This window comes from Hyperoodon ampullatus (assembly GCF_949752795.1).
Source record: "Hyperoodon ampullatus genome assembly, chromosome: 19".
Taxonomy (NCBI): Eukaryota; Metazoa; Chordata; class Mammalia; order Artiodactyla; family Ziphiidae; genus Hyperoodon; species Hyperoodon ampullatus.
The window spans coordinates 39,281,741-39,300,560 of NC_136932.1; the positions used below are offsets into that span (position 1 = coordinate 39,281,741).

The 18,820-nt window shown below is 53.9% G+C and overlaps 4 protein-coding genes across 5 annotated transcripts; 3 read left to right on the top strand and 1 right to left on the bottom strand.

Annotated features, from left to right (window-relative positions):
• Positions 1 to 531: 531 nt before the first annotated feature.
• CLDN7 (claudin 7) lies at positions 532 to 2,380 on the top strand (the record flags this gene model as incomplete). Of its 2 annotated transcripts, XM_079725851.1 has the most annotated exons (4): positions 532 to 754; positions 1,633 to 1,797; positions 1,918 to 2,002; positions 2,087 to 2,380. In XM_079725851.1, the coding sequence occupies 4 exons, from the start codon at positions 532 to 534 to the stop codon at positions 2,247 to 2,249; spliced, it is 636 nt and encodes a 211-aa protein (XP_079581977.1). In that variant the 3' UTR covers positions 2,250 to 2,380. The 2 variants fall into 2 exon arrangements, with proteins under 2 accessions (XP_079581977.1, XP_079581978.1); XM_079725852.1 differs by lacking the exon at positions 1,918 to 2,002.
• Positions 2,381 to 2,741: 361 nt separating this feature from the next.
• ELP5 (elongator acetyltransferase complex subunit 5) lies at positions 2,742 to 8,219 on the bottom strand. The gene is made up of 8 exons (XM_079726037.1): positions 8,159 to 8,219; positions 7,938 to 7,998; positions 7,771 to 7,851; positions 5,771 to 5,991; positions 4,462 to 4,643; positions 4,011 to 4,106; positions 3,765 to 3,865; positions 2,742 to 3,116 (listed from the first exon to the last, which is right to left on the bottom strand). Exons 1-8 carry the CDS (start codon positions 8,202 to 8,204, stop codon positions 3,002 to 3,004), a joined length of 903 nt encoding a protein of 300 aa, XP_079582163.1. The 5' UTR covers positions 8,205 to 8,219; the 3' UTR covers positions 2,742 to 3,001.
• A 1,218-nt stretch (positions 8,220 to 9,437) lies between these two features.
• On the top strand, positions 9,438 to 14,901 carry CTDNEP1 (CTD nuclear envelope phosphatase 1). Its single transcript, XM_079726187.1, has 8 exons — positions 9,438 to 9,561; positions 12,212 to 12,278; positions 12,373 to 12,491; positions 12,692 to 12,763; positions 13,183 to 13,299; positions 13,528 to 13,639; positions 14,051 to 14,135; positions 14,429 to 14,901. The coding sequence occupies exons 1-8, from the start codon at positions 9,460 to 9,462 to the stop codon at positions 14,487 to 14,489; spliced, it is 735 nt and encodes a 244-aa protein (XP_079582313.1). The 5' UTR covers positions 9,438 to 9,459; the 3' UTR covers positions 14,490 to 14,901.
• Positions 14,902 to 16,209: 1,308 nt separating this feature from the next.
• GABARAP (GABA type A receptor-associated protein) lies at positions 16,210 to 18,338 on the top strand. The gene is made up of 4 exons (XM_079726261.1): positions 16,210 to 16,382; positions 16,925 to 17,003; positions 17,142 to 17,260; positions 17,705 to 18,338. Exons 1-4 carry the CDS (start codon positions 16,293 to 16,295, stop codon positions 17,768 to 17,770), a joined length of 354 nt encoding a protein of 117 aa, XP_079582387.1. The 5' UTR covers positions 16,210 to 16,292; the 3' UTR covers positions 17,771 to 18,338.
• The last annotated feature ends 482 nt before the right edge of the window (positions 18,339 to 18,820 follow it).

The window sequence follows — 18,820 nt, forward strand, 5'->3', positions numbered from 1 at the left end:
TCCTCCTCACCTGGGCCGGGAGGGGTGGGGGCCAGGACTTCCGGCTCAGGTGAGTGTCCCTTCGGTGACGTCAGGTCATCCTCGGCCGCCCCTCCGGTCCCTCCCCGCCTCGCGCTCCCGGTGCCCGCGGGGGCGCGCCCCCGACGACCTACATATACTCAGGTGCGCCGCACCTGTCCGCCCGCACCTGCCCGCTCACCGCTGAGCGACCTTTCTTCGCACAGCAGCCTTGGGCCGACAGCCCAGGATACTTTGGGGACTTCCAGCATCCGGGACCGCGCCCACACGGCCCCTCCACCTTTTGTTTGGGAAGGGTCGCCGAGCGCCGGAGGGAACTGCCGGGTCTTCGCGGATTGCTTTTGTCGGCCACCAGTCCTGTTCCCTCTGCTGTGAGATCCTCGCCCCGCCGGAGGGGTAGATTTGTGTTTACTTCGGTGACAAGATTTGCAAGCACTCGACCAAAAACTTTTTTGCCTCTTTGGGTGACAAAACTCGCCAGCCCAGCGCCTCCCGTCTTTTCTGAGGGCGGAAATGGCCAATTCGGGCCTGCAGCTGCTGGGCTTTTCCATGGCTCTACTGGGCTGGGTGGGCCTGGTGGCGTGCACCGCCATCCCGCAGTGGCAGGTGAGCTCGTACGCCGGCGACAACATCATCACCGCCCAGGCCATGTACAAGGGGCTGTGGATGGACTGCGTCACGCAGAGCACGGGCATGATGAGCTGCAAAATGTACGACTCGGTGCTCGCCCTGCCCGGTAAGGCCGCGGGACCGACGGGGCGAACGCGTCCAGGGCCGAGGTAGCGGGGTGGGCGCGGGCCCCGACCCCAGGCCACACGGCCCGACGCCCTGGGTTGCCGGCGAGGGCGGGCGGAGAGGAGGAAGCGGAAGCGGTCGGGCTGGGGACGCCGCGGGCCGAGATTCTGGGGTCGCACGTGCGCGCCTCCGGGGCCGGCTGCGCCCCTCTTCGCCCGCGGACCGGCCTAGTCTTCGGGCTTGGCGGCCGGCGGCCCAAGCACCTCCCGGGAAGCCGAGTCCTGGGGCGGGGCCTTCCCCTCCCCCCACCCCGAGGAGGCCACGGCCTCCGCCATCTCCCGCCCTTTTCTCTGACAAAAGGCGGCGTGAGCTGGAGGCCTCGGAGTTGGGTTGGGGGCCGCGGGGTCGGACCGAGGGCCGAGGAGCCGTGCACCCTGTCAGTCCTGGGACGCCGCCTGCGGCTTCTAATCTTATCGGCAGATTAGCCGAAGCCACAAACCGTGGCCTCGATAGTGGGGTCAGAGCTGGGACGAGGACCGGGATCTGCGGGCGGCGTCGGGTCTCCGACCACCGCTTTCGGGGCTCAGGCCACCACTTCGGTTCCTCTTCGATGTACCCTTTCACCCTTTCCCCTCCCCGGAGCAGTTTCGTCGAAACCCTGGCGCCCCGGGCGGATCCTAGAGCCGAGAGGGCGGGGCGGAGCGGGAAGGCCCGCGGAGTCGGGAGGGGGCGGGATCCACCCGCTCTGGCCTGGGACTTGGGCGTCGAGGGAGCCCCAGGCCTGCGGCGAGTGGGTGCAGCCGGCGGCTCAGAGGCTGGAGCCATCCGAGGGCCGCTGGCATTTCCATCAAGGACAGCATCCTTCCCCCTTTCCTGCAGCGGCCTTGCAGGCCACCCGAGCCCTAATGGTGGTCTCCCTGGTGCTGGGCTTCCTGGCCACGTTCGTGGCCACGATGGGCATGAAGTGTACAAACTGTGGGGGGGACGACAAAGTGAAGAAGGCCCGTACAGCCATGGCCGGAGGCATCATTTTCATCTTGGCAGGTGAGCAACAAGTCCAAGGTGGGCCCAAGGACTGTTCTTGCCCATCCTGGAGGGGTAAGGGTGGGCACGGTGCTGGTTTGCGGGGGGCTCACAATATCTGAATCCTCATTCTTTCTCCAGGTCTTGCTGCCTTGATAGCTTGCTCCTGGTATGGCCACCAGATTGTCACAGACTTTTACAACCCGTTGGTCCCCATGAATGTTAAGTAAGTAAGAGAGCCCTGCCTCCTAAGGGGTCTGGGGTCGGGAGAGGCAGGCCAGGGTTTCTGACCCCAATCCTTTCCCCACAGGTATGAGTTTGGTCCTGCCATCTTCATTGGCTGGGCAGGGTCCGCTCTGGTCCTCCTGGGAGGTGCACTGCTCTCTTGCTCCTGTCCTGGGAGTGAGAGCAAAGTTGGGTACCGTGCACCCCGCTCCTACCCTAAGCCCAACTCTGCCAAGGAGTATGTGTAAGCTGGGACGCCCTTACCCCAGCCTGGCAGCCTAGAGGTGCCCCCAGACATCTGAAAGGACCTGGGGCAGAGAGCTCAACCCGTGGGCAGGGTGCCGAGCAGAAGCCTGCGGTCACTCTAGCCCAGCACACCATGTACAGTTCCCTGGGGTGTTGGGTGGCGGGGAGACAAAAAGGGGGAGGGTGTGCTTTTTGTACAGTAATAAAAATATGTTTTGCAAAGTAGACTTTTTTTCCCTTCGGGGCATCTGCTTTCTTCCAACCCAGATCCTTGCAGGGAAGCTAGAACCTAAAGTGTACCTACTTCAGTTAAAAAAACATTTAGTGAGCACCAATGGTGTGCAAGGCTGTTCCAGCTCCACTATTTCAGTCATTCAGTCCCCAACACTTTTGACTATTGACTCTAAACGACTCATGATCTTGGCTTCCCTCATCCCCTCCCAGCCTCCAATCCTATCCACTCGCAACTCTTGCTTAAATAGCGACCAAAGAGCTTTTGTTTTTAATTTAAAAATTAAGATTTTATTAGGCTTGTTGGGGGGTGGTGTCACCTTCCGTTATGCCCCCATTCCACTTTCTCTCCTCACTGGAAGCTGCTCCCTGGCTCATGGGTCACAGGGCAGGGCCTCCACCGACACAGGGAACAAAGATGGGGCAGAGACAGGCTAAGGCCAACGCAAACAATGGAAGGATGGTTATGGGCCCAAGGTGTCTCTCTTCCTCCAATTACAGTCTAGTCACATCTCCTGGCCAGTTAAACATCTAGGTCATCATCTGGGTCTTCTTGGTCCAGGTCATCGTAAGCATCTGGCTCATAGAAAATGTGGCTGGTAGCCTGGCCCAGCCCAGGGCACAGTAGAGCCTGCTGTCTGAGAAGACATAAAGGGAGATTGGTGCTGGTGAGGGTGGGTAATGGGTCATGTCTGGATACCCTCTTTCCTTGTGACAGTGACTCCCTCTTTGGCCTCCATATTTTCTTGGTCTAAGTCCCCCTGTGTGACCTCGTTTAGTTAGCACAGAAGCACCACCTGGTACAGGGTAGATACTCTTATACCGCTCTCATAATAGCCTAAGTTCTTAGCAGCTTGAGGGCAAGGATCCCGCCGAAGTCTTGCTTCACCTGCCCACACACTGGGCACAGGACAACAGGCATCTACTAAGCCTTTATTAACCTGCCTCTGCCATACCCATCTAGCTTCCTGTCCTCTTAGCACCGCTGCCTGGAGACAGGGCCGCTTCCCCAGGGTCTGGTCTGGCTCAACCCAGGCCCAGATTACTTTGGGGATATCTGTGGAGCTGGGACCCAAGGCTCTAACGGAGAGAAAAAAGACATAAAGGACCTTTCCCATTGCTGGGGTTTGGGTGGGTAGAGAACCCCTCCCCAGACGTGCCTCTGGAAGTGGACTTCAGCCTCTATAAAGTCTAAGAGGTTAATCAACAACCTGCTGTTGCCCCACCTCTTAGGCCCAGATGCTGGGCTCAGCTCAGGGATCCAGGCACTGAGGCCCCAACCTTACTTTTCCGAGCTGAACTGGAAGGGCAGGGTCAGGCTATCTTTGGCTTCTCTCTCTTTCTTGGACAGGCGAAGGTTAAAAGTCAAATGAGTCGTGGGGTCCATCTGTAGAGACAAAGGATGCTGCCACTCTGCCCCATCACTGAAATCCCTGACCCCACCCCCAACCTCTGCAGTCTTTATCCCCCTCTCTCCTTTCTCCAGACTCCAAACTGCATCCCCTTGTTCCGGCCCTGGCTCTCTTAGATACCGAGGGAGTATGAGGATCTGGGTAAGCCTGGGATTCTAGAGGCGGCCCCCCCTGGAGCTCCAGGCTGAAGTCAGGAAGGACAGAGAACCACTGAGTCTGGGGAGAAGAAAGAAGAGTGTTAAGAAGGTTTTTTTTCGTCTTACTGAACAAACCAGAGAACCAGGACCTGCCACCCCAGCTCCCAGCCACTTATGTAACTGGCTGCTTCCAGCTCTTGCTCTCCTTTTTCATCTCCTGGAAGGTAGTATCTTTCATTGGTTAAGCTCACAGGATCCGAGCTTTCCAGGCTACAGAACAGGGATAATAAAACAATCTACCTCACAGGGCAGCTGTGGAGATACAACGAGGTCAATGTTCAAACCATGAGAGCCCAGGGAAGTGCTCCATCGCATCAGCCATTTTACTGCTCTTCCTCTCTGACCCCAACCTCCAGTTCTCCTGTGCTTCTGACCTGGTGGGTCGGACGCTGTTGGGGCCTCCGACAGAGGATGTGGGCTGAGGCCTGGCCCATCGCACCACTCAGGGTCACCTCGGTCTGAGCAAGGCTGCTCAGTGCTCCCAAGGGGCCTGGGCCGTGAAGCTCTTCATGCAGCAGGCCCAGCACATGCACCTGTTCTCCTGGGGAGCTGTCACCTGGAGAGGCACAAGAAAGGTGGTGCACGAAGGGCAGTAGGGAGCATTCGGGGGAGGCCTGGGATCAAATAGTGAAGAGGAAAAAAGGAAGGAGAGGGCCACGTTCTCTCAGAGCCCTGCCAGGATCCTGACTGACCTCGGCCAGTGTCACTGCCCTGTTCTGACCTCTTTCAGCCCTCACCTTTAAAACACTTTCTTATTCCAATGCACATCGAATCAAGGCACCGCTCTGACCTCAATCCACAGGAGCGCCTCAAGGCCTTCAGGATGGAATCCACACTTTCAGCATCTGTTCTCCGCTTGTTTTCCAGCCTCATCTCTTACACACTGAACTATCTGCAGTGTCGGGAACTTGACAAGATCCCAGTCAGTGCCTTAGATCCCCTCTTTCCTTCCCTCCCTTTTTACCAGCATTTACAAAGCGTCAGGCACTGCACTAAATACTTGCATTTTTAGGTTGGACTGTATGGAATTGCTGACATTTGATCATATCTGATCTACAAAAAAAGCAATTCCAAGTGGTTCATCTTCATACTATAAACTCCCTCCTTCCTCGGCTTTTACTGAGGAAATGGAAGCACTGTGAGACCAAGCACCTGTATACCGAGCTGGGTATCTGACTCTAAAGCCCATTCTAGTACCCACTGTACCTTAGGGCTAGTCCCAGTGCCCCCAGCTGGACAAACTGGCCCTTGCTCTTCAAGACATTCCTTCCTTAAGGTACTCTGTGCATGTTCCTTTATCATCGTGGTCCTTATCAGACTTTCTAGTAATTGCTGGTTTACTTGTCTATACCTTTACGGGACTTTGAGCTCCTGGAAGGCAAGGACCTGACTACAGTTAGCCTTTATTTTTCCATTATCTAGAACTGTGCCTGATACAGTGTATGTATGTGTATGTTTGTTGAATGAATGAATGAAATGAATGAGGGAAAAATAAACTTGGAGAAGAAAAAAAAGAGTAATTAGTAGATAGCATTATGAAGAAACCAATAACTAGAATAAAGGCTAAAGAGATGGAAGGAAGTCCAATTGGAGATCCCTGATATGTTTCCTGTTAGGGTGGAAAGGGGCACATCCCTTGGCAGGGGGAATGTATGGTGGGAAGAAACGAAGGAGGAGTCTCACCATGGCAGGAGTCCTGATGGCTCAGAGTGTGCAGAGTCTGGCAGAGTGTGGTGCAGGGAAGGTGAAGCAGCAGCCAGCTGAGGGAATCGAGAGCAATGGTGACAGGGCCAGGATCTGTCCTCCTGCTCAGGGCCCTCAAGACTTCCAGGGGACCCCCAGGAAGGGCTTCCCCAGTCTTTGACCAGTTGAGAGGGTCTCTAAAGAGGTCATGGTAAACCAGCCTGCAAAGGGAAACAGAAAGGCATGATTCTACTGCCCCTCCCCCTAATCTCCAAATTCAGCTTCTGATCTTTGTGGCTGTTTCTCGATTTTCACTAATATCCTAAACATTAGTGAAAAGGGTATTTTTTTGTGGTACGCGGGCCTTTCACTGTTGTGGCCTCTCCCATTGCGGAGCACAGGCTCCGGACGCGCAGGCTCAGCAGCCATGGCTCACGGGCCTAGCCGCTCCATGGCATGTGGGATCTTCCCGGACCGGGGCACAAACCCATGTCCCCTGCATCGGCAGGCGGACTCTCAACCACTGCACCACCAGGGAAGCCCTAGTGCAAAGTTTTTACTGAGAAGTAGAATATAGTAATTGAGAGCACAGACTTTGGCATTAGACAGCCCTGAGCTGCAAGCTTGGTTCTACTTGTCCAAGTTCACCTAACTGATACATTACTTCACCTCTGTAAGACTCGGTTTCTTCATTTATAAAATAGGAATACCAACCTCCTGACAGCACAGTACTAAGTGATGCCTAAAGTGTATCATCCTCGAATGGATAAAGAGAAAAGAGAGGACCTGAGACATGGTTCCTGCCTGTAGGACAGCTTAGAGAAGGTCAAGAATCAAGTCCTGAGGTACTAACTACAGATAACATAGCGATTCAGGAAAAGAGACTGGCATGGACTAGAAATCCTGGGAAAGCTTCACAGTGGCAGAACTTGTTCCCAGACATCTTTCTATCTCCTGCTTCTCTTGTGAATGCCATCTTTACAGCATCACCTCCACTATAACAGCTGATACAAAATTAGGGCTCAACAGACAGGTGTAAACTGTTATTATCCACTTAGCTAACCAGACCAGGAAGTAATCTTTCTTAACCACCTAACATAGGTGGATTCAGGTACCTCCTGATCTGGCTGCTTTCCTCTACCCCACATCAGTCTGTTAAGTCCAGGAAATTCTACCTGCTAAAGTCCTTTTACATTTGTCCTAAACTCTCCATCCCTACTGCCACTGTCTTTGGCCAGGCCTCTGTCACCTCCTACCATTATTCTCTAAGATTCACTGGAACAGGAATCATATCGGCTTCATTCACTGCTCTAGCCTAGCTCAGTTCCTGGTTCACAACTAGTTCTTAATCGGTACTTATACATCTGAGTGAACCTGCATTACTGCAATAGCCTTCCCACCTGGTCTCCCTATCTCCGGGCTGCCCCCTCCTAACCCATTCTCCACACTGTGGTCACTGGACGAGTCTTTCTAACAGGTATGACGTTATCACTCTCCTCTCAAATTTTCGTTTTCGTGCTCTGTAAGACCTTCTACTACCAGGTACCTCTCTCTGTCTGATCTCAGGAAGCTCTTCCATCTCCCATGAACAGGTGTGCCTTCCATACCTCTCTAATTTTGCATAAACTGTTCCTTCTGCCTGTAAGACAAATCCCTATGTACCCTGCAGTTAGTGCTGATGCATGTTGATCACCAGATTCTGAGTAACTCAAAAGGCAGAACACGTTTATTCTTGTCCTCCAGTCCAGCCTCTAGTGCTAACCTGTACTGTCGGCCTTTTATTACTCTGTTCCTCTCATCTTCTATGGTCCCCGCTTTGGATTCTCCAGATACCACTCTTCATCATTCCTCTTATTAATTCCTACCTCTTGAAAAACCCATATCCATTCAATGAACAAGTAGCTGCTACTACATATCAGGTTTGCCCCTGTTGCTGGAAGGGGAGTTCCTCAGCAACAGAGGTCCCAAATCCAATTAAATCTCTTCCAATTTGCACTTACCGGCTGTTGATAATGGAGTCAAACCCTTCACGAAACTCTTCTTCGCTCACTTCACAGCCCAGGATGTGGACTTGCTCCCCACTGAGGCAGAGATGAGGGGGAGTGTCAAAGAGTGGGGCCCAGGCTCCCTTCTCGGGTAGGACAGCGAGACGCTGCGGGATACTCACCACAGTGCAGATTTCTTGATAAGCGCCTTCAAGAGGCTGCGCCCCTCCCACTCCACGGAGTCTGGAGAGAGCGAGGGACGGATAAACAGCCTGAGAACACTGAGGTTTTCGCATTCGCGAACCGGTAGGGACCTCCACCCCTGGCCTCTTACCCACGGCCCTTCCTCTCCACTTCCGCCCCTTGGGCCCTGCTCCTAAGGCCCTGTGCCTGTGACCCTCACCCCGCAGCAGCACCAGCCCACCAAGAGCCAAGAGCGACTCCAGCATCTCCAAAACACGTCGCGTCCCTCTTCGGACGCCCTCTGATGACGTCACTACCCATTGCCCCGCCCCTCCACATGGAAGGGGCGGGGCATCCACGATCTCTCCCACCACTAAGACCTGGCGTAACCTGGCGTGAGTGGTGCTTAGGTTCACTATCCCAGGAAGGCTCACGCGGAGCGACCCCTCCTGAGCCCTGGTGCACAGACGCAGGGACGACGCCCCTCTCTACATTTTTACCGTGACTAGGGCGGGAAGAGCCATTGGGGCAGTTGTCTGTGGGTCGGGAGGGGCAAGTGGCCGCGCAAGCCCGCCCGACTGTCGGAGCCTCTGGCGCAAGTGACGTCACTCCGCCCCGCCCATGCAATTCGAGGCGGGCCTGCTTTGCCCCAGGCCCCGCCCCATCGCCACCCTCCGCGCATGCGCGATACTGGGGCCTTGTTCGGAGCACGATCCACTTTCCTTATCCCCACCCCCGAAGACAGAGTAGGGGGAAGTTCAGCCCCGGTGAAGCGAATACACGTCACCACCGGAAGTAGTGTCAGAGGGGAAGAGGAGGGGGGAAGAAAGAAGGAGGGAGGCCTTTGGGCGGTAAAATGGCGCCTGTCAGAGTGGGAAATCCAGCTGCAGAGGCTGCAGCCCCGCTCCCTAGCGGCTGAGGCACCCCCGACCTCGGGGAGGGGGAGGCCGCTCCAGTCCAGCCATCCGCGCCCTTCGGCTCCCCCTCCCCTCCTTCCCGGCTCCTTGGCTCAGCCGGTCCGTTCGCTGCCACGGCGGCCCTGCGCGCGCCGCTGCCCCCGCCCGCCCCTTTCCCGCGGGCAGCCCCCTAGCGCGCCTGCGCAGCGGGCCACCCTCCGCTTCCCCCTTCCCCTCCCCCTTCCTTCTCCCTCCCTCCCTTCTCCCTAGCCCCCTCCCCCACAGCCCCCTCCCCCAATTCTCCATCCCCTTCCCTCCTGGTCTCGGAGGACCCCATCGTAGCCCGACCTGTCTCGGCCCGCAACCTCCGCGAATCCGTCGGTGCCACTCCCCGCCCATGTGGGCCCCCGCGGGCTGCCCACGCCTGTCCCCCAGCTCCCCGTTCCGCTGGGCTTTCCCCTCGTCGTGGGTGGCTTTCTGAGCCGCCCGCTCCGTGCCCCTCTCTGCAGCCTCTCCTGCCACTCGGGGCCCCCGTTCCCCCTCCCGGTGGCGGGGGGCTGCCCCCGGGGGGCTGGCGGAGCTGGGCCGCGGGGGCCCCGGGGCCGGCGGTGCCGGGGTCATCGGGATGATGCGGACGCAGTGTCTGCTGGGGCTGCGCACGTTCGTGGCCTTCGCCGCCAAGCTCTGGAGCTTCTTCATTTACCTTTTGCGGAGGCAGATCCGCACGGTGAGCCTGGGTGGGCGCTGGTGGTGGTGGGGACCTCTGTCAGCGGTGCTCGAGGGTTTTTGGAAAGTCTCGGGCCTCTGTTAGGGCCTAGAAACTGAGCCCCGGCGGCAGCGTTTACCGCTAGAGAATTAGAGCACCCGTCGCTGGGCATGGGGTGGGACGGGGAAGAGGAAGACCCTTGTAGTAGAACCGAGATGGTGGAGGGGGGCTAGATGGGGAAAGGATTTGGCAACTCTTGGGGGCTAGGGTGATGGGTGGGGTGCTCTTTAAGAAAGCTGTAGTTGTTGCTAAAGAAGCCGAGGGGCGGGGAACACCTGTTTGATGGCAGCAGGTCTGTTGATGCGGGCTTGTGAAAGACTCTCCTATTATTTGGAACCTCCGTGTGTGTTTGGTCTCATAACAAGGGAGAGACAGGCTCATGTGCCAAGGGTGGGGGTGGGGGGGGCGTATGTCACCAACAAGGATGGGAACGTGGGAAAAGCCCTGGGTGTGAAGGAGAAATCCCTGCGGTTCAAATTAAGGGAACTCTTCCGAAAAAGGTCCTGAAAACTCATTTCATAGTGTGAGTGTGAATATTTGGGTTTATTAAGACTTTGGGACTAAAAAAGATGCATTTATGATTGGCATCTTTAGTTGTGGAAGGGAGCACATTAAAGTTTGGGTGTTCCTATCAGAAGACGGTGCTTGTCAGTTTAAGGTTTGAATCTGAGGGCACGCTTCTCAGATTGTTTCTCCAGGAGACCCCAGCATTGTGAGGGATACTGTGGGGAGTGTATCTCTGGGTTTCCTCTCCCATAGCTTTTCTCCAAGGTCAAACTTCCTTAGGCTAACATCATTTAATGTGCTCTGTGTTCTCACCATCACGGGGGAGAATCCTCTGAAGGAGTCTGGGGAGGATTCAGTGAGCTGGGGCGCAGAGGGTCTCCAGTCTGTACTCTGGTGTACCTCAATAAAACGTGAAGGAATAAAACCAGGTGCGGGCTGCCTAGGTCAAGGAACTTCCAGAAAGCCCTGAGTGGTAGTGGTGGTTGACTTACTGATTTGGGGAATGGGCCTGGCCTTGGATTCAGTGTCTCCTTTACCACTCCACTCCTTCCACTTCCTGATTTAGGGTTTAGGGTGAGGATTGTTTCTGGGTGGTCATGGCTGTAGGCAGGGCTATTTCCCTGAGATAAGGGTTAGGAGCCAAGAAGAATCGGGTCAGAGATACTGAGATGGGGTGGGGGGGACTAGCTCCTGGGATTTTCCTTACGTGTTAGCTGCTGTCCTCTCTTCCTGGCCTTGCTCCGAGCATCTCCCCTTCTTCCCCTAACATAGCAGTTTTCTGTTCTGGGTGCAGGGATGGGCTCCAGCACATGCAGAGACTGGTTCTTTGCAAAATTGTTCTCCTCTGGGCAGCACTGACCCCACAGCCTTTTGTCTTCCCTTCCTTCCTTTCCAGTCTGGTTTCTCCCCCCACCCCCTTTCTGGCAGATGCTTAGAGCATTCCCTACATGCCCAGCATGTGCAACCCGAGATAGCAGGGCAGGACACCCGAGCTGTTGCGGCCCTCATCGCAGCCCCGAGAGAAAAGAAGGGCACATGCCTTGGGATTAGGGGGAGAGGGCCCTTTGGTTTGCAAGTGGAGAGCCTGGTTCTGGTGAGACTTGGGGCCTAGGAACAGACTGTGCTTAGAAGAAAAGAGCAGAGGAGGGAATTGCCAAGCTTTGCACGGGAGAGATTTGAGTGCTGGAAACAGGAGCCTCTAGAGAAGGCTTGGAGAAGCTGGAAGGCCGAGATGCTGATGTCCTTGTCCCTTCCTCACCTCCCACTCACAGCCCTTACTTCACTCTGGCCTTCTTGATACTCTATCAGTCTGCCTGGTGAGTGGGGCTTTCCAGTGTGCTCTGCCTTGCCCTGGGTACCAGGATAAGGAGGCTGTTCAGAGGGCTGAGGTTCTCTACAACTTGTGACTTGGCTAGTGGAGACAGAAATGGACAGGTGGCTGGTTAAAATAGGCCTGGTGGCCCCCAGCCAGAGGAACTTAGCTGACCTGACAACCCCTGGATTCCCTCATTCTCTGTTCCCCTTAGTGACCCAAGGACCTCCCCTCCTGACTCCTACGCCCTGTCCACTAAGGAATCTGAGGCTCTCAGCTCCCAACAGGAGGTGATGAGAGCTGTCACAAAGAATTCTTGAGGTGGAGGTGGGGAGGGCCGCGCATTTCTTTGTTCCACGTAGCAGGATAACATCATGGTTAAGAGGGCACGTCCTTGGATCGGACCGCACAGGTACAATCCTGGCTCCACCATTTCATTGATTCTAATGTAAGTGATCACCCCTGCTATAGTGTTCTAGGAATACAGCCACGATCGAGACAGAATCCTTGCTTTCATTCTAACTGGAGGGGCAAACTGCTAAATAAGACAATTCCTAGCTGTGGGGTCTTAGGCAAAGTATTTAACTTCTCCAAGCCTTGGTTTCTTCATCCTTAAGACGTAGATGATAGATATTGTTGTTGTTATTATTAGGGTTGTTCTGAGGATGAAAGAAACAACCCTAAATTACACTATGCCCAATGTATGCTAAATGGTCAACACGGGCTTCCTATTAGTAGTGGGAAAGATTTCCTTGTCGAGGGTTCTAACCCTCTCTCTTGCTGTTCCTATAGGTAATTCAGTACCAAACTGTTCGATATGACATCCTTCCCTTATCTCCTGTGTCCCGGAATCGGCTAAGTGAGTATGCTGACTGGGAGGAACCCTAGGTGAGGTAGGGTTCAAGCTCTTGGCTGGAGGTTGGTTGGTGTTACCCCTTCCCATTGTGGTTCAGGCCAGGTGAAGAGGAAGATCCTGGTGCTGGATCTGGATGAGACACTTATTCACTCCCATCATGATGGGGTCCTGAGGCCTACAGTCCGGCCTGGAACGCCTCCTGACTTCATTCTCAAGGTGTGTGGGGCTGGGAAGTGATGGAATGGTTACGTCTGTTATTCTGCTCGCTTCTTTGCCAGTCCCAGAGCATCTCATCCCTGGCTGTGTCCTCTGGCAGCCTGAAGGAGGGAAGCAGGCAGTGGGAGGGTGGGGGGTGTCCTTTAGGCCTGTGTTGTGGTGCTCAGGACTTCTCCAAGCCCTGCTGTGTTCCTCTACAGGTGGTAATAGACAAACATCCCGTCCGGTTTTTTGTACATAAGAGGCCCCATGTGGATTTCTTCTTGGAAGTGGTGAGTTTGCAGAAGCTGAAGGCAGCTCTGTGGTGAAGCAGTGGTTTTAGGGCTCTGGGAGTTTAGAGGATTTGGAGGAAGTAAGGGATCAGGAGAAATGGGTAAGGGGCAGTTTTGGAGAGGGGAGGTTGTAGGATGCTCAGAGAATGGCCTTCGATAGTTTGGGTTCATTTGTTTTGCTGATGCAATTCTATTCTTCCACGGCCTTCCCGCTCCTTTTGTTCTTGCATCTGTGAATCTTAAGGGTGTATGGTGCCTAAGACTCTTGAGTCTGAGGACAGTTTCAGAATTTTGTGTCCTCAGAGACATTCAGTGTTGTTGGAAATCCTGAAGGACTCTGCTAGAGTCTTAGTAAAAGGGAACTATATGTCTGAATGATCATCTCTTCTGATACCTTCCTCTTCTCCAATCTCTTTCAGGTGAGCCAGTGGTACGAGCTGGTGGTGTTCACAGCAAGCATGGAAATTTACGGCTCTGCTGTGGCAGATAAACTGGATAATAGCAGAAGCATTCTCAAGAGGAGATACTACAGACAGGTAAGGGGCTAGAGTCCAGGTCTAAGAGTGAGGCTTGGGAGGCAGGCCATCAGGGAGGGACCTGAGTTTGAGGCAACTGCCCTGGAATGGGACCTTCTGAGGGTGTGGGGGAGGCATACTGTATAATCTCTTTTGGGAGAACTGGCTGCCTGTGGGCACTGTTGGGATTGGGGGAGCGATCACAGAGGGCGAGTCTCCTTTTGATGCCCAGCTCACCCTGCCTTCCAGCACTGCACTTTGGAATTGGGCAGCTACATCAAGGACCTCTCTGTGGTCCACAGTGACCTCTCCAGCATTGTGATCCTGGATAACTCCCCAGGGGCTTACAGGAGCCATCCAGGTACAGGGGACGGTGGTGAGTCTGGCAGGACTAGGAAGTGGTTCTGAGGAGGTATTTTGAATGCATGGAGCTGGGATTCCCTGGTTTACAGTAGGTCAGGATGCAAGTTGTTTCTCTTTTAAATGAGATGTTCCCCGCCCCCCATATCCATTTCATAATTCAGATTTCTCATATCGAAGTGCTTCAGGTAAGACACAAGGCAGTAAGTTTGACTAGAAGCCTCACCCTAGTATGAGATACGGTGATTAAAATTTTATTTTATTTTGAAGATCAAGAAGGTTTTACTTAGGTCACTGAGTTTGGGGGGGTATGTATTTTAAAGTAATGAACCCCACCCCCAAATAAAAGGAAAAACACCCTGTCTCTCTTGAATCCTTTGTTTCTTCTCATGTGCCTTTTCACCCACTCTAGACAATGCCATCCCCATCAAATCCTGGTTCAGTGACCCCAGCGATACCGCCCTTCTCAACCTGCTTCCGATGCTGGATGCCCTCAGGTAAGGGAAGCTAGACACTTAGATTTCTGAGGAGAGGAGCGGGTGGGGGATCCCAAGAAGGAATAAAAATTTGTCCTGTTTTACTTACTTATCTCTTTTCCCTTAAGAATATTACTTTTGAACAAGGTCTTCTTAAAACTCATCACTTTTAGCCATTGGGTTTTGGGCAAACTGAACCTGTCTCATGTGAAAACGGTGATCCTTTCCACCCCACGTCTTCCGTGAGGCTGCCTTACACTAGTGTGAGGATATCAACAAAAGGACTCTACCAATGCAAGTTATTGTTGTCCCAGGTTCACCGCTGATGTTCGTTCTGTGCTGAGCCGAAACCTTCACCAACATAGGCTCTGGTGACAGCTGCTCCCCCTCCACCTGAGTTGGGGTGGGGGGGAAAGGGAGGGTGAGCCCTCGGGATGCCGTCTGGTGCCCTGTCCACTGGTGAGGACTGCCTGGGCAGGGTCTGCCCCTCCCACCCCTCTCTGCCTTGGGAGCCCTGCACTCCATACGGAGTCTGGATGGACACAAGGGCCAGATTCTCAAGCAGCCTCACTCTAACTTCGTGTTCGCACTCCCTGGAAACCCCAGACTGGGACATAAGCGGAGGCCTAGGAGAGCCGCAACAGTGTCTGGTGGAGAGACAGGACTGGCCAGAGTGGGAGAGAGACATTCGGTAATCCGGGAGGCTCAAAGAGAAGCCAAGCCAGCTTTGTTGTGATTTGTTTTTTTAAAAACTCTTGTACAAAACTGATCTAATTATTCACTCCAAGGGCTGGGTTGTGGGTGGGAAACTGGGATTTTGGGCCACTGGATTTTCCCCAAACTTGTCCCCTCCCTTACTTTCTCTCTATTTTCCCTTCTTCCTAGATTCCCCTCAGACCTGTAACCAGCTTTCTCTTTTTTTTTCTTTCTTCTCTTTTAAACCATGCATTATAACTTTAAAACCAAGGCTGCCCTAGGTCCTTCTCTGGGGTTTTGGGAAATGAAGGGAGGGGTCTTTGTTCACACCCACCCTGCCCCCTAGGCAGAAGGAAAAGAGGCTGCTGTAGACCCGAGGGGTAGGGGGAACGGTGGTGTTGGCTTTCCCTGGTGGGAAGGGTCTTAGTGACAGGATGGGCGCCCTGGCGGGGAGTGAAAGGACAGCTGTGTGTCCTGAGGGAACGTGAGCTTCAGTGCGGTAGGACGGTAGGACGGAGAAATATGAAAGGAGGAGAGACCTCGGCGCCGGCAAAGCCCGCATTTCGTCTGGGGGGGGTTAACGTGAACAAGCTAAGCAGACGCTGCCCCTGAGCGGCGTGGGGCGGGAAGGTTGGGCGGGGTGCTCCACGCCACCGGCGGACCGGCCGAGCGCCGGGGCTCCACCTCCCCAGCGCTTCCCTCCCCGAAGCTAAGCCGGCTCTACTTCTTCGCACCCGCCACGTGACGCTCCGCCCTTCTCCGAGATCACATGATTCTTGGGTACGCAGTGCAGTATTCTTCCGCGCTGACGTAGTCCTTACTTTTCGGACCTCCTCTCTAGTCCCTATTGGTCCACTCACCCCTGGAACCTAAGCGTTCCGTGCGTCTTTTCAAACATACGTTTCGTTTTTGCCCTCTATTTCCGGAGACCACTTCCTCTGCTTGGGTACTACTTTGTTTTGGTGTCAACGGCCGCTTTCAGCGTACCAACACGTTTCATGAATAGCTCTCCTTGTAATTATCTGCTCTTTTCCTGTACGTTATTTCCGAAAAGAACTTTTGGAGAGCCAAGTCTCAAATTACGATTACCATCATCCAGCCATTTTCATCGTTACCTTCCTGGGGGAAACTCGGGAAATGGGTTTTCAGTTATCTTCGACGATAGCAAAAGCCAACAATCTTTCCTACGCCGCCTGCGTAGCCTCCAAATTGATTCCAAAGCGATTGCGCTGACGGCGTGGGGGCGGCGGTCAGTAGGTGGTGCTACGCTAGTGGCGTTAGGGCCGTTGCGCTAGCGGCGTAACATAGCAGGCGGGGAGGCTCCTGATGGTCGGGGGCGGGGTTGGTGAATAGGGAAGTGGCCCAAGTCTCGGGATCGCTCCGCCGAATCCGCCCGCGCGTTGCCGCCGTCGCCACCGCCCCCCGTCCCGGCCCCCCCCGGGTTCCCTCAGCCCAGCCCGGTCCAGCCCGGTTCCCGGGAGGATGAAGTTCGTGTATAAAGAGGAGCATCCGTTCGAGAAGCGCCGCTCTGAGGGCGAGAAGATCCGAAAGAAATACCCGGACCGGGTCCCGGTGAGGACAGTAGCCAGGGCCGAGGGCGCGGGGCGCTGGCGCTGACGCCACAGCCCGGGCTTGAGTCCGGGACCCGCAGCGCGGGCATCAGGCTGCCGGCTGTGGCGGGGTTGGGAACGAGCCCGAAACTGCTGTCCCTGGGACCGGAGGTGAAAGGAGTGGGGTAGCGGTAGGGCTGGGGGTGAGAGGATGTAGACGCGAGAGACAGACCTTGAGATTGATGTGGGAAGCCGTGGGGCGTTTGACAGTCTGAGCTTCACATGGGGTTTTTCAAATTGAAGCTGTAGTCGGCCCAGAGAAGTCATCCCCTTATGATTAAAATAACGGTTTGTTACGACGCCCTGTTTAGGGATCCTGGATGTTTAGGTGAATTTGAGTCAGTGGGGTCAGAATCCCTACTCAGGGCTGCGCCGCGTGTTCAGAGACAAAGAGAATGAGTCTGGGGTAGGTGTGGGTGTTAGGAATGTTGTTTGAGTTCTTGACAGGTGGAGCTGTCCGGTTATATACCTAACGTCTCCTAATTTTCACCTTCTCTTTAACAGGTGATAGTAGAAAAGGCTCCCAAAGCTCGGATAGGAGACCTGGACAAAAAGAAATATCTGGTGCCTTCTGATCTTACAGGTGGGAATCTGACCCAATACCCGGGTTTGCTTTCTGGGGGTGGGAGCGCAGTTTCTGTGGGAGGAGGCTCCACATAGAAGGTGTTCTTTTGAGGGCATTTGTGATCTCTGACTTTATCAGGCCTTGTATCTTTGGCAGTTGGTCAGTTCTACTTCTTGATCCGGAAGCGAATTCATCTCCGAGCTGAGGATGCCTTGTTTTTCTTTGTCAACAATGTCATTCCACCCACCAGTGCCACGATGGGTCAGCTATACCAGGTATGGTGCCTGGGAAGTAGTGGAGGCTTTGGAGAGGAATTGGAAGCGCTTCAGAGGCAAAAAGTTTTAAGTCAGCAATTCTTGGACCAACTGGCTTGCTTAGTTCTCAATGTTATATTTGCTCTTAAAATTTCCATATAGTCTTGGGTTGGGGATTTGGACAGGGCCGTGGGAGTAGAAAGAAAAGAGAATAGTGAGCTGGAGCAACTGTTGTGATCCAGACTCTCCCCAGGCCCCTCCCTGTTCTGAGGCAGCAGAGAACAGTTTGAGGTCTTTTTGCCCAAGACTGTTGGCTAGAATAATACTGTTCAGCGTCTAGGGCCTGGAGCAAGTGAGAGGGAGAGTCAAAATGAATGGTTTTGGAAGAATCTGTTCCGGTGGTGGGTGGTTCAAGTAACTAAAGCCCAGTTGCCTGAACACTGTTACTTTCTGCTTTCACCCCAGGAACACCATGAAGAAGACTTCTTTCTATACATTGCCTACAGTGACGAAAGTGTCTATGGTCTGTGAAGCTGCTGTCCCTAAGGTGGGGGGTCCCATTCTACAAAGAGAGAGGTGGCCCCCCTTCCTTGACCTGCTCCTCCTTGAGGGTCAAACACCACCTCCCTTTTTCAGGACCTGCACTTCCTAATGTTTGAGACTCTCTTCCAGCCCCTTTAAACACAAGGGTTAATGGGGGAGATGGCCTCTAGTACCCACTTTTTCTCCCTTTAGCACCTTTCCCATTCTGCTTTAGACTTCTTGACTGTCAATCTCTGTCACATCTGGTGATTGTTTTGGTTTCTGTTCCCTTTCTAACTGCCCAAGGGGCTCAGAACCCCAACCATCCCTTCTTTTCACTACCTTCTTTTTTGGGGGTAGATGGAAGGGACTGAAATTGTGGGGGGGAAGGTAGGAGGCACATCAATAAAGAGAAAACCACCAAACTGAACTGGATTTTTCTTCGTGTTGCTCCCCTCCCCCTTTTGTTCTCCCTCGTCAGTGGTGGGGAAAGAGGAGGTTGGAGGGATAGTAGTATATTTTGGTTTGTTTTTATGTTGGGCTTTTCCTTGTGCATAAAAAGTGTGCTTTTGTTGTGCTGGATGGAATACTGAGTATCATTTCATGAAAGTTCAGTTTTATATACGTGTGTATGGATTGGGTCCTGAGATTATAAAGAAAATTGTTTTTTTACTGTGGATTTCTGTGGAAGTTTGAAAGCACCTGCTTTAGATAAACCATCCAAGTTTGTCATAACCTTTTGGGTTAAGGAGATTTTCGAGTGTGGGAGCTAGTAAAAGGACTCTGTCCTCAGATGCATGTCGCTTAGACAGACTTTGCCGGCGTGAGGGATCCAGTGGAGTGTAATCCAGGAGAGGGAGAACACTGGGAGGAGGGAGCCATTATCACCGGGAGAACTTCATCTCCCAGCAGCCTTTTCTCTGTCTGGCCGGAAGTGGGGCGGTCCCCCGTGGGTAGAAAGAAGCCGCAGAATGAGGCAGTATGGTGGCCGAAAGTTCTAATCCCTTCTTTCCCTTCATCCCCTTCTTTCTTAGCCCCGCCCAGCCTACATTTCCCAGG